At 42.9% G+C, this 14,049-nt stretch overlaps 1 protein-coding gene across 1 annotated transcript in view; it reads right to left on the bottom strand.

The window, feature by feature from the left end:
- Nucleotides 1-486: 486 nt before the first annotated feature.
- Nucleotides 487-14,049, bottom strand: part of LOC139447179 (UV radiation resistance-associated protein-like) — a 30,551-nt gene continuing 16,988 nt past the window's right edge. Inside the window, exons 13-16 of the mRNA XM_071228385.1 lie at nt 11,790-11,955; nt 8,757-8,835; nt 7,559-7,650; nt 487-6,307 (exon numbers count right to left, since the gene is read on the bottom strand). Of these exons, the coding sequence (XP_071084486.1) occupies nt 5,515-6,307; nt 7,559-7,650; nt 8,757-8,835; nt 11,790-11,955 (1,130 nt within the window). The 3' untranslated portion in view covers nt 487-5,514. The remainder of the gene's footprint in view (nt 6,308-7,558; nt 7,651-8,756; nt 8,836-11,789; nt 11,956-14,049) is intronic.

The raw sequence follows: 14,049 nt of genomic DNA on the forward strand, positions 1-14,049 counted from the left end.
GTTTACCACTTGTGAAACCCACGAGCACGGATATGGAGCTGACAAATCTAGAAACATAATCAGGGCGAACCGGGATTCGAACCCACAGTTATAGGGTTCTGGCATGCCCAAAGGACGCAACTCTGCACAGCGAATCGTGGCGCCTTGGACCCCTCTCGCTTAAGAGTGTAATCTGATTGGATGGCTATTTTTAAAAAAGAAGAAGATGGAGCAGCAAGTCCATGGTAGTTATCACAAATATGACACCGTTTTTAGCAATATTCCAGCGATATCAGACATCAAAAATGAGCTTCACACATGTACCCATGAGGGAAACGAACTGGGACTTCGGCATTTCTAGCGAACACTTTAACCACTAGGCTACACAACCGTCCCTATACAAGGGAGATAATATGGACATAATCAAGGATGAAGACAGCATTGCAATGTCTTTTCAAAGGAATACTAGTTACAAACTGAAGTTCATAAATATTGATAATATTGGAAAATGTACAAAGATATGTTTATTGAAATATGCATCAAATGCAAAAAGGAATACATTAAAATCATAATCTATCTTGTCCCAAATGAACTTTGTGTAGAATTAAATTAATATTATCATAATTCTAATAAATAACTGGTCAATCTAGAAATAAAATAGGAACAAACACATCATATTTGTATGTGTCACAGACAGTATTGCACACTTGTGTGAAAAATTTTATCCACTGGACTGGTTTGGTACAAGCAATATATGTATCTAGTGTTAGGATATTATCCATAGTAAACGAAACTTAGAAAAATAACACTTTACACTCAGTTACAGATGCTCCTACCATTGTGTGATGTCAAAGTTTCATTCAAATGGGGATTTTTTTCTCTTGCCGAGGATAGTAATTCGATCTGACTATACATTACATATGAATATTTGACAATATATTTTAATCATTTTTATTGCCTTGAAATAATTTCAGTTTGTAAATATGGATATACCCCACCAAATCATCCGCAAAGGCAGATTTCCAGATTAAAAGGGTTCAAAGTGGCTGAATATTCATCTTAAACAAAATCAATGCCAATCTTCATATAATTATTAAACACATCTGAAAGGTAGACATGTTTATCCAACAAACTTGATGCATTCTTTATATCATTATTAAGAATCAACCTCAGGAAATCTATTACAAAAATTCCCCCATGTATGGTACCCCACAACAAACAATCCACATTTCTCCCATAGCACACTGACAATGAGAAAAAGAAGCATACCGTATCTGACGTAATAAGCCCCCTCAAAATTAAAAATAAGGGGGCTCTTTTTTTAATGTAATTTTGGTGAGAATTTTTTTTGTAAATATCAAGGTTTATGCTGACAGCCTGAAATGATACAAAAGAAAGGTCTGTGCGTATTATACACGACAGATTTATTTTCCAGAACTCAATTGCACATAATTAAGGGTGAATATAACACACGAGTGTGTATTATATCTTGTGTACATTGATCAATTGGAAGGGGTGATCATTGGGATTGTTCACTAGCCAACATATTAGCAAATATCGCCGTGGGCTCTTATTAGAGCAGGGCGCTTATTATGTCGAATACGGTAATAGTAGAATATCAAGATACAGTTGCCACAAATATTTCACAGCCATTCCCAACTGTACTTTATCAAATCAAGCACTCCCAGATTCATAGAATATACTACTCAAAACAAGTGAAAAAACACCTGATACTGTTACATGACTACAGTTAATATGTAATGGCTTGTTGGTCCCGCAACACAAAGCCTTCCCATTGTGGGTGTTGTTTAACTTGTTTTGAGTAATATATATATAGGTTTTTAACTAGTGCACATAGAGAACCTCCCATGGTGGCTGCCTCTCTCTCAATTGATCTGGGCGATCTTAGCGCCATGCCTGTCATTAGTCTAGGTTGAAGAATGGAAGTTAAGAATTGCCTAAGCACTAAGATCACTTTGTGGAACAAGTCCCTTTTGTATAAAAATCTTAAATATTTTTATGTATTCTGATTCTGTTTAATGATCAGTCGTATCTACCAGAAGCAAAATTACCTCACAGGAAAATGGGCTGTATTCTGAGTTTCTAAAATAGTATGACAAGAATGCCGTGTTCGATACACCAGGGACAGCTAACCGAGTTCTGATTATAAATAATGAAATTGTATGCCTCTTGCTAGGAAAATACTCTCTATTTATTTTAATTAGAACTTCGACTTCCTGTGTGCCAACTAGGCAAAATTGTAATGTCATTATGCCATGACAGTGAGTGAGTGAGTGAGTTGGGTTTAACACCGTTTTTAACAGTATTCCAGTTATATCACGGCGTGTCAGCTTAATGTGGGAGGAAAGCCCGAAGTGATGCAGGTCTTAGACGTTTACCACTTCGGTGAAACCTACGAACACAGGTATGGTGTGACAAACCTAGAAACATAATCGGGGTGAACTGGGATTCGAACACACAATAGGTTTCTAGCATGCCCAAGGGACGCAACTCTGCACAGCGAATCGCGGCGCCTTAGACGACTGGGCCACCCGTGCCCCCTATGCCATGACAGATTAACTATAGTAAAATGAAAGAATAGGCTGGTCCTTAAGTTCTTTTGAGTAGTTTATATTCAAGGACAATATAAGTGAGTGAGTGAGTGAGGTTTTACGCCGCTTTTAACACTAGTCCAGCAATATCACGGCGGGGACACCAGAAATGGGCTTCACACATTGTACCCCTGTCAGGAATCGAACCCGGGTCTTCTGTGTGACGAGCGAACGCTATAAGCACTAGGCTACTGGACCGCCCCAGGAACAATATAAACACAACTTGTGATGGTACAATGTACGATAGACATATCCTTGTATTTTCCTAAAATATCAACTTGAGTGTTTCAGAAGTCAAGAGTTTTAATAATTAAATCTGTTTTAAAGTGTATTGTGATAACAAATTTGTTTCTTTAACCCCACCACCCACACACACTCCAAACATAGGACAAGGCATCTTATAAACGTGGGATAGACACGACCACTAGTCCGCTAGTCCGAGACCAATAACAATCTAGACTGACTAGTTCCATCCCCAAATCTAGTTATTTTAAATAACCACTAGTCTGTTAGTCTGAGACTAGTAACAATCTAGACGGACTAGTTTCATCCCAAAATCTAGTTATTTTGAATAACCACTAGTCCGTAAGTCTGAGACTAGTAACAATCTAGATGGACTAGTTTCATCCCAAAATCTAGTTAATTTACATAACCACTTGTCTGATATGAGCTGCGGACTGGTTGGATATAACCAATGGTGTCTCCTCCTGCACACATTCATACAGACCGGTGAAGATCTGGGTTAGAATTTATCTTCAGCAACCCATGTTTGCCTGAGCATGGTAAGAGGCGCTTAACAGGATCGGGTAGTCAGGCTCGCTGACTTGGTTGATGCATGTCATCGTATCCCAAATGCGCTGATCGATGCTCAAGATGTCAATCACTGGATTGTCTGGTCCAGACTCAATTAATTACAGACCCCCGTCATACAGCTGGAATATTGCCAAGTACATCGTTAAACAACAAACGAACAAACTAAACAAAACATACATACAGTTTGTTGTGGCCTTGCTTACTAACAGATTACAACACACTTACCTGCCTACATAATTTCTGTGGATGTCTTCTGTAAAAACTCTGGAAGTCAACTGAGCTAGTATTTGGGGCCTATCATGTATAAATAATTTGTTTCAGAAAATATTTTTTAAACATCTTGCCTCACGTTTAAACAAAATATAAAAATTTCAGTGGACAAGATGGATGTCTGGGAAACTGTGTTGTTGAACATGTTGAAAAGTACACAAAATTCGGCCACACTCCGGCACATTGGTGACTCAGCATAACACCACTGCCAGAGACTAATTTGCATATCACGTGACCAGACTTTTCTCTTGTTTGTAAACAAACACACTTTTTCAAAAATCAGTATAGAACGGACTAATGGAAGTATTTGGGGCACTTTACATGTTTTGCATAAAAGACTTGTCGAACATGAAATGGATGAAAAGCACATGCAATATCTTGAATGGACTGAGAAAGATGTGACGAATCGTCACATGGCGCTGGCCTGTGGCAGAGGTACTAATTTGGCTGCTGACTGCAAGGAACTCTGGGTATGAGAGTGGGAATTCGGCCTCAGAGAAAAAATGATATGTCTTGAAGCAGTGACCAAATAATTAGTGTTTTGTATAGATTCCAGAACTGCTGCGGGAATATGAAGGCTTCTGACACACGGACAAATCCACATACTGACTGACACATTCACACACCACATGGGAGGGATCTCAGGAACAAACAGCAGATAACATAACATCATGGAGGCTGGTAAAGAGCTTGTTATCACAACAACCTTGTCATTATGGTAACACATCTTGGAAATATCACTAATACACTCTAACCATCTACATAAAATTATGGCAATTTGGCTAAATTTAACCTCGAAGAAAGAGGATTCAAAATAAATCTGAAGCTAGACAAGACGGTTTTCTCAAACCAAATACTGTTTGCGTTATAAACATGATATCTGTATAAAATAGAAGTACACAGACATTCATTTGTGTATCGTAGTGATCATATGAAACGTGAATTAGAATTTATTCCAGGTGCACAGAGTACATGGTATACGATAAATCATGGTTCTTTCTTACAAGCATAAGGTATGTATCACGATTTGATTTTTACGGGTCGGTATACCGGGCAATTTCAAGTATCAATTTTGATAATGTGTCTACAAAGTAATTTGTTTTCCAGTGAGAACATTGTCAGTTCATAGTTAGATCCCTTTGGTGCACTTATTTTATTTCATTCATTTCTGTCAAGCACATGTCATAATCTGAATTTCATAAAATATATCAATCATACTTGTTCTACACCAGGTTCAAGGTCATCACGGATGCCATGGTTACAACTCCCACTTCAAAATAGACATCTGTTAGCCATTGACGAGTGTTATGTCTTTAAGTACACTCAATGTAGTTGTCTATGGGAGATAACTCCGGACAGCTTAATGTGTTCATGGTATGGTCTAGGGGAGATAACTCCGGACAGCTTATGTTATAAAAATGTACTCTTCAGTGAGTGAGTAGAAAGTGAGTGAGTGAATATGGTTTTACGCTGCTTTTAGCAATATTCCAGCAATATCACGGCGGGGGACACCAGAAATGGCTTCACACATAGTACCCATGTCGGGAATCGAACCCGGGTCTTCGGCATGACCAGCGAACGCTTTAACCACCAGGCTACCGACCGCCCAGGAGTAGAAAGAATTGAGTTCCAATGTGTCTGCCTGCATGTATGCCATGTGCTCTGTGTGAATTAAAACCCTTGTTCTACATTTCCTGAATCCATAATACAACCCCAAGACTGCTGTGTGAACATGGCCTAGAGTGCTGAGAAAGACCCTTCCTCTAGCACCAGAATCAGCCTGTGATAATTCCAAGATGTAATACCATCGCCACAGGACCGGAATTAGCACTAGGGATCATTATGACACAACCTTCGCAGTATTCAGATAATCCTCCGTCAAGTTGGTGTCAGGAGAAGACTCGCGTTCAATCCCCACCAAAGTCCGAAATGCCCCTGTTTTGAACGTCGATACTGGGGGAAGGTCTGTGAGAGTTGTGTCACTGTTCTCCGTGAACTGTTTATCACAATCACTTCCCACTTGTTCCATCTGGTCTGCAAGTACCTGGTCTCCATGCTTACGATGTTGTAAGCGTTCTTCACCCGAGGAAATGTCCCCCTCGTCGTACGACACGCTGGGACTGGACGTGCTGTCACTGTTATCAAAGTGTATATGAAGTGTGGCCTTGAGAGCTTCCATATCATTCAACTTGTGGTCTTGGTCGATCAATGCATCACTGCCTTGCAAGTCAATCACTGCCTTATCAAAATCCTTCACTGACGAGTTCACATTAATGTTACCCCCAGATGGCGCTGAGGGGCTAATCTTGAAGAAATCATCGTCATTTGCCTCAAATAAAGTGTCTGTTTCATCAAATTCCTGTTTCCTGACCTTGTTGACTCTGTCCTCGAGGTCGGAGGTGTTGGTGGTGTCATTGTTGTCTCTGTTCTCCTTGTCCTCGAGGTCGGAGGTGTTGGTGGTGTCATTGTTGGAACTGTCGTACTGTTGGGAGGAGATCACCTCTTCCTTGCGGGCCAGACTGGATGCGGAGCTGGAGCCTGCGATACTCCTCGTACTATCCCGTGCCGTGGAGCTGGTGATACTATTCCCAGTACCACTGGTTGGAGTCAGGGACCGAGTGGAAGGTCCGTCCCTAACAAAAAAAAAATAGCATCTGTAGAGCTTCTTGGGTTTTTTGTAAGATAAGTAGTGAATAATTAAACCATTTACCAACACAATCAATTTTATGCCCTGGGCAAAACATAAGTTTTATTTTATCAGTGAGCGTGGTTTCACGCCCCTTTTAGCAATATACCAGCAATATCACGGCAGGGGACACCAGAAATGGGCTTCACACATTGTACCCATGTCGGGAATCGAACCCGGGTCTTCGGTGTGACGAGCGAACGCTTTAACCACTTTGCTAACTGACATCCCCTTATTTCATTAGAAAGAACCATTTTTACTGTGCTCCAATCTATACTTGGAAAGATGAAAATAACATATATTCAACCACATAATAGGATAGTCTTGGTTCTCAGGTACTGCCCACATCATCAGAAAGTCGGCCGCTTGTTTTGTTTTAAAAAAATCCTAATACTTAAAAACAATGTGATCCAAAATAGCACGCAGTTACTTCCCTTTACATGGGCACTGCCTTATTGCCCATAGTGTGTTATGGCAATGGAGGCAATAGTTTGTATGCTTGTTTATGTAGGGAGGCCCTTCTCTGGTTGATGGGACACAACTGTTTATTTGGTTACATACAAGTTTCAACCCTCCCCCCACCCCACAAAAAAAAAACCCACCGCCCCCCGCACTATACTTTCAAAAGTTATTGCCTGAGAACCAATTCTTTTATTTTTTTAAGACATAGAAATACTCTTTACATGAATGATTAGGTGGTTTATCTTCAGACAATGACAACACGCAGTGACCTTTCTGATTATGAACAATCTATAATGGGAAGTCTTTGAATGGCAATTACCCATAATGTGGATTAGCAATATTATTGCTCAAAAGTAGATGCAGCAGAATTTATAATAGAAACATTTTGTGATCAGCAGATCTTTAAACAAGTAATGAAATACCAGTGTTTTTGGTTTGTTTAACGCCGCACTCAGCAATATCCCAGCTATATGACGGCGGTTTGGAAAATAATGGAGTCTGTACCAGACAATCCAGTGATTGACATGATGAGCATCGATCCACGCAATTGGGAAAGATGATAGCATCAACCAAGTCAGCAAGCCTGACCACCAGATCCCGTTAGTCGCCTCTTACGACAAGAATAGTCGGGTTGGGTATGGGTTGCTGAAGATCTTCACGGGTCGAAATACCAGTGAGTGTGTTGGGTTCAGATGCAGGTGTTCGAAACAAAGTACCGAATGCCTTATCAACTTACAGTTTAACTCCCAGTCTGAGTTCCAGTAGAGTCCTGAAGTTGGGCAACGTCAGTCGCAGGTCAGTCGTACCGAGGCCACAGCAGAACCGGATCTGAACAAACAAACACGAGACCCTCATTCAACACATACATCATCACAGTTAGCCCAATCAATATACCACCCTCTGGGGGGTGTTGCACAAAGGAGGAGTTATATGATTTGTTTGTTTGTTTGTTGTTTAACGCCACACTCAACAATATTCCAGCTATATGACGGCAGTCTGTAAATAATCCAGTCTGGACTAGACAATCCAGTGATTGAGATCGTGAGCATCGATCCACACAATTGGGATACGATGATATGCATCAACCAAGTCAGCTAGCCTGACCACATGATCCTATAAGTCGCCTCTTATCAGGTGTGTGAGAGTTGGGTGTAACACTGCTTGGAACAGTAGTCCAGTCATAACACGTGTCAAGCTTAATGTGGGAGGAAAGCCCTCGGTGATGCAGGTCTCAGACGTTTACCATTTTGGTGAAACCCAAGAGCAGGTGTGCCCAAGGGACACAACTCTGCACAGAGAATTGCGGAGCCTTACACATCTTGGCCCCTGTCAATCAGGATGTTGACGGAGGAACTGTCACTTGGGTTGTTTATAGAAGAACTAGCTAACCAGAAAGACTGAGGTTTCTTATGTTGTAAGGCTGTTACATTTACAAGAATGTCCTGCTCATAGCTGATCATATTCAGTATAAGGGCCCTTTCTGCCCACAGGAAATGGCAAATGTTAAATTGTTAAACTCTTGGTGAGGTGAAATGAGGTTTAACGTCGTGTCCAAGATTATTTCACTTATATAGCGACGTGCATGTACGTGTGTGTGTTTGTGTGGCTGCTTGTACTAGGCCGGACTGATGCCGATTTATAGTGCTAGCTCACTGAGTTACCATGCCGCAGTTTAACATGAATACCCCACTCAGACACAGTATACTGACTCTGAGCCGACCAGTCCTTGTTTCAGCCCCTTAATGTCGAGTGCCAGACAGGGTAACAACAAGTACCATCTTTGAACGTCTATTGGTATGACGCGGCTGGGGATTGAACCCCGGACCTTCCGCTCTCCGGGCGGACGCTCTACCACTAGACCATGGAGGCGGTCGTTGTTAAACTCTTGAATAATGGTACTAAAAGGATCAGATATGTTCTGCATGTCAACTCACTTGACTGATGTTTTTATTGAGAAGAAAGACGCCGTAGTTGAACTGAAACTTCTCCTTCCCCTTGCTGTAGAGCGGGAAGCTGAAACACAGACATCATAAAACAATCACCTAGACTCGCCAGTAATACACACCATCAAACAATCACCTAGACTCGCCAGTAATACACACCATCAAACAATTACCTAGACTCGCCAGTAATACACACAATCAAACAATTACCTAGACTTGCCAGTAATACACACCATCAAACAATCACCTAGACTCGCCAGTTATACACACCATCAAACAATTACCTAGACTCGCCAGTAATACATACCATCAAACACTTACCTAGACTTGCCAGTAATACACACCATCAAACAATTACCTAGACTCGCCAGTAATACACACCATCAAACAATTACCTAGACTCGCCAGTTATACACACCATCAAACAATTACCTAGACTCGCCAGTAACACATACCATCAAACAATTACCTAGACTTGCCAGTAATACACACCATCAAACAATTACCTAAACTCGCCAGTAATACACACCATCAAACAATCACCTAGACTCGCCAGTTATACACACCATCAAACAATTACCTAGACTCGCCAGTAATACACACCATCAAACAATTACCTAGACTCGCCAGTCATACACACCATCAAACAATCACCTAGACTTGCCAGTAATACACACAATCAAACAATTACCTAGACTCGCCAGTAATACACACCATCAAACAATTACCTAGACTTGCCAGTAATACACACCATCAAACAATTACCTAGACTCGCCAGTAATACACACCATCAAACAATTACCTAGACTAATTAAGCATTTATTTTGTTTGTTGTTTAACACCGCAGTAAGCAATATTCCAACTAGTTGCTTGGTTTGTTGTTTAACGCTACACTCAGCAATATATACACAATATATGATGGCGGTCTGTAAAACAATCCAGTCTGGACCAGACAATCCAGTGATTAATATCATGAGCATCAATCCTAGCAAATGGGATTGATGACATGCATCAACCAAGTCAGCAAGCCTGACCAACCGATCCTGGTTGTCGCCTTTTACGACAATCGCAGTCGCCTTTTACGGCAAGCATGGGTTGCTGAAGACATATTCTACCCCGGATCTTCACGGGTCTATTCTAAATAGTGGTTGATAGCATGAACAACAATCCCTTTTGGAATGTCGCAAGCTTTCAGCCTGGTCAAAGGATTTTTATAGGAGTGCAAACTAAGTGCCTTTTACAAGGAAATTTGAAAAATATAGTTATTTTGACAAAATGTGTCATGTTTTTAGAGTTTTTATTTTTCATAATTTGAAAGGTGTTTTAACATTGGTGTTTAACATTGCTTTCGAAGTAAAAAGTAAGACTACGCATTAAAGCCTCATTACTGGTCCTGTTATTAGTGAAATACAAGTCACCGATGAACAAGTCCCATTAATAACAACAATGGGAATTGGAAAAGTGCCTCCTGATTTGGGTCCGAATATTTGTCAAATATAGATAAATCTCTGAGGTCACCTGGCTGCTGTTGTACAAAGCAATCTTAACGCAAAGGTGACCGTAACTTCTATACTTTAACATAGACTTACGACAGTCGTAGCGCTAAGGTGACCGTAACTCCTATACTTTAACATAGACTTACGACAGTCGCAGTGCTAAGGTGACTGAAACTCCTATACTTTAACATAGACTTACGACATTCGCAGTGCCAAGGTGACCGTAAAACCTATACTTTAACATAGACTTACGACAGTCGCAGTGCTAAGGTGACCGTAACTCCTATACTTTAACATAGACTTACGACAGTCGTAGTGCTAAGGTGACCGTAACTCCTATACTTTAACATAGACTTACAACAGTCGCAGTGCCAAGGTGACCGTAACTCCCATACTTTAACATAGACTTACGACAGTCGCAGTGCTAAGTTGACCGTAACTCCCATACTTTAACATAGACTTACGACATTCGCAGTGCTAAGGTGACCGTAACTCCTATACTTTAACATAGACTTACGACATTCGCAGTGCCAAGGTGACCGTAACTCCCATACTTTAACATAGACTTACGACAGTCGCAGTGCTAAGGTGACCGTAACTCCCATACTTTAACATAGACTTACGACAGTCGCAGTGCTAAGGTGACCGTAACTCCCATACTTTAACATAGACTTACGACAGTCGCAGTGCTAAGGTGACCGTAACTCCCATACTTTAACATAGACTTACGACAGTCGCAGTGCTAAGGTGACCGTAACTCCTATACTTTAACATAGACTTACGACAGTTGCAGTGCTAAGGTGACCGTAACTCCTATACTTTAACACAGACTTACGACAGTCGCAGTGCTAAGGTGACCGTAACTCCTATACTTTAACACAGACTTACGACAGTCGCAGTGCTAAGGTGACCGTAAAACCTATACTTTAACATAGACTTACGACAGTCGCAGTGCTAAGGTGACCGTAACTCCTATACTTTAACATAGACTTACGACAGTTGCAGTGCTAAGGTGACCGTAACTCCTATACTTTAACATAGACTTACGACAGTCGCAGTGCTAAGGTGACCGTAACTCCTATACTTTAACATAGACTTACGACAGTCGCAGTGCTAAGGTGACCGTAACTCCTATACTTTAACACAGACTTACGACAGTCGCAGTGCTAAGGTGACCGTAACTCCTATACTTTAACATAGACTTACGACAGTCGTAGTGCTAAGGTGATCATAACTCCTATACTTTAACATAGACTTACAACAGTCGTAGCGCTAAGGTGACCGTAACTCCTATACTTTAACATAGACTTACAACAGTCGCAGTGCTAAGGTGACCCTAACTCCTATACTTTAACATAGACTTACGACAGTCGTAGTGCTCAGGTTGTTTTGTACAACGGCACCATGATCGTAATATTAAACTTACTTGACACTCATTAACAGAAGAAAATTGGAAAACAGAAAAGTAATTCATTATTCATTGAAACTACTCAATGTATTTTACAAGATGAACATGCTTTCAACATACTCTCTGTCCTTATCCGAGAGCTTCGTGTGTATGTGATCTTTGATCTGTGACCTTGAACCCCGATGCACCATCATGTATCGCAATGGAAGGTCAAGGAACTGCGACACCATCATGGTCAGGTGACTAGTGTAGCCGAGGCCGACAGCTACCATCGTCTCGTCCTGACCTGCATTGAGTAAAATGTTATAGTGTCTTGTCCTCTGTTTGTTGTTTACCGCCACAGTTTTGTTTGTTTGTTTGTTTGTTGTTAAACGCCGCACACAGTAATATTCCAGCTATATGACAACTGTCTGTAAATAATTGAGTCTGGACCAGAAACCCAGTGATTGACAACATGAGCATGGATCTACACAATTGGGATAGATGACATGCATCAACCAATTCAGCGAGCCTGACCGTTAGTAGCCTCTTACAACAAGCATAGTCGCCTTTTATGGCAAGCATGGCTTGCTGAAGACCTATTCTCCCCTGGATCTTCACGGGTCGTTACCGCCACAGTAAGCAATATTCCAGCTATATGATGGTGTCCTGTAAATACTCAAGTCTGGAGAGGCGAGGAGTGAGGAGGTGAAGTGAGGAGAGGAGATGTGATGTGAGGTTTGGTGAGGAGAGGCAACGCGAGGAGAGGCGAGGCGAGGAGTGGAGAGGCGAGGAGAGAGGCAAGGCGAGGCAAGGAGAGGTGAGGAGAGGTGAAGCGATGAGAGGTGATGTGATGTGAGGTTTGGTGAGGAGAGGCAAGGCGAGGAGAGGCGAGGAGAGGAGTGGAGAGGCGAGGAGAGAGGCAAGGCGAGGTGAGGAGAGGTGAAGCGATGAGAGGTGATGTGATGTGAGGTTTGGTGAGGAGAGGCAAGGCGAGGAGAGGATTGGAGAGGCGAGGAGAGAGGCAAGGCGAGGCAAGGAGAGGCGAGGAGAAGAGAGGCAAGGTGAGGAGTGGAGAAGAGAGGCAAGGAGAGGAGAGGAGAGGAGAGGAGAGGTAAGGTGTGTTGAGGTCAGGTGAGATGAGGTGAGGTGAGGTGAGGTCATGTGAGGTTTGGTGAGGTGAAGTGAAGTGACATGGGCTTTAACGTTACTTTCACAATTCTTGCCTTCATATAGCACTCTACATGTGTGTGACTGTACGAGTTGTACTATGCCAGTATTATAGTGCTCGCCCACTGAGACAATATGCCACAATTTTATCCCACTCAAGACATGGTATTCTGACTCGGAGCAAACCAGTCTTTGTTTTTTCCCCTTAATGCGGAGCACCAGTCAGGATTGCAATGGCTACCATCTAACATCTATGGTATGAGCAGTTGCTCTATCCACTACAGCACAGAGGGGGTCAGGAGACCTTCCACTCTCCGGGCAGATGCCGACTCCACTACACCACAGAGGCGGTCAGGAGACCTTCCACTCTCCGGGCAGATGCCGACTCCACTACACCACAGAGGGGGTCAGGAGACCTTCCACTCTCCGGGCAGATGCCGACTCCACTACACCACAGAGGCGGTCAGGAGACCTTCCACTCTCCGGGCAGATGCCAAATCCACTACACCACAGAGGTGGTCAGGAGACCTTCCACTCTCCGGGCAGATGCCAAATCCACTACACCACAGAGGCGGTCAGGAGACCTTCCACTCTCCGGGCAGATGCCAAATCCACTACACCACAGAGGTGGTCAGGAGACCTTCCACTCTCCGGGCAGATGCCAAATCCACTACACCACAGAGGCAGTCAGGAGACCTTCCACTCTCCAGGCAGATGCCAAATCCACTACCCCACAGAGGGGGTCAGGAGACCTTCCACTCTCCGGGCAGATGCCAAATCCACTACCCCACAGAGGGGGTCAGGAGACTTTCCACTCTCCGGGCAGATGCCGACTCCACTACACCACAGAGGCGGTCAGGAGACCTTCCACTCTCCGGGCAGATGCCAAATCCACTACACCACAGAGGTGGTCAGGAGACCTTCCACTCTCCGGGCAGATGCCAAATCCACTACACCACAGAGGCGGTCAGGAGACCTTCCACTCTCCGGGCAGATGCCAAATCCACTACACCACAGAGGTGGTCAGGAGACCTTCCACTCTCCGGGCAGATGCCAAATCCACTACACCACAGAGGCAGTCAGGAGACCTTCCACTCTCCAGGCAGATGCCAAATCCACTACCCCACAGAGGGGGTCAGGAGACCTTCCACTCTCCGGGCAGATGCCAAATCCACTACCCCACAGAGGGGGTCAGGAGACCTTCCACTCTCCGGGCAGATGCCGACTCCAC

This window comes from Haliotis cracherodii, unplaced genomic scaffold (assembly GCF_022045235.1).
Source record: "Haliotis cracherodii isolate W230 unplaced genomic scaffold, xgHalCrac1.p SCAF_7, whole genome shotgun sequence".
In the NCBI taxonomy this organism is placed as follows: Eukaryota; Metazoa; Mollusca; class Gastropoda; order Lepetellida; family Haliotidae; genus Haliotis; species Haliotis cracherodii.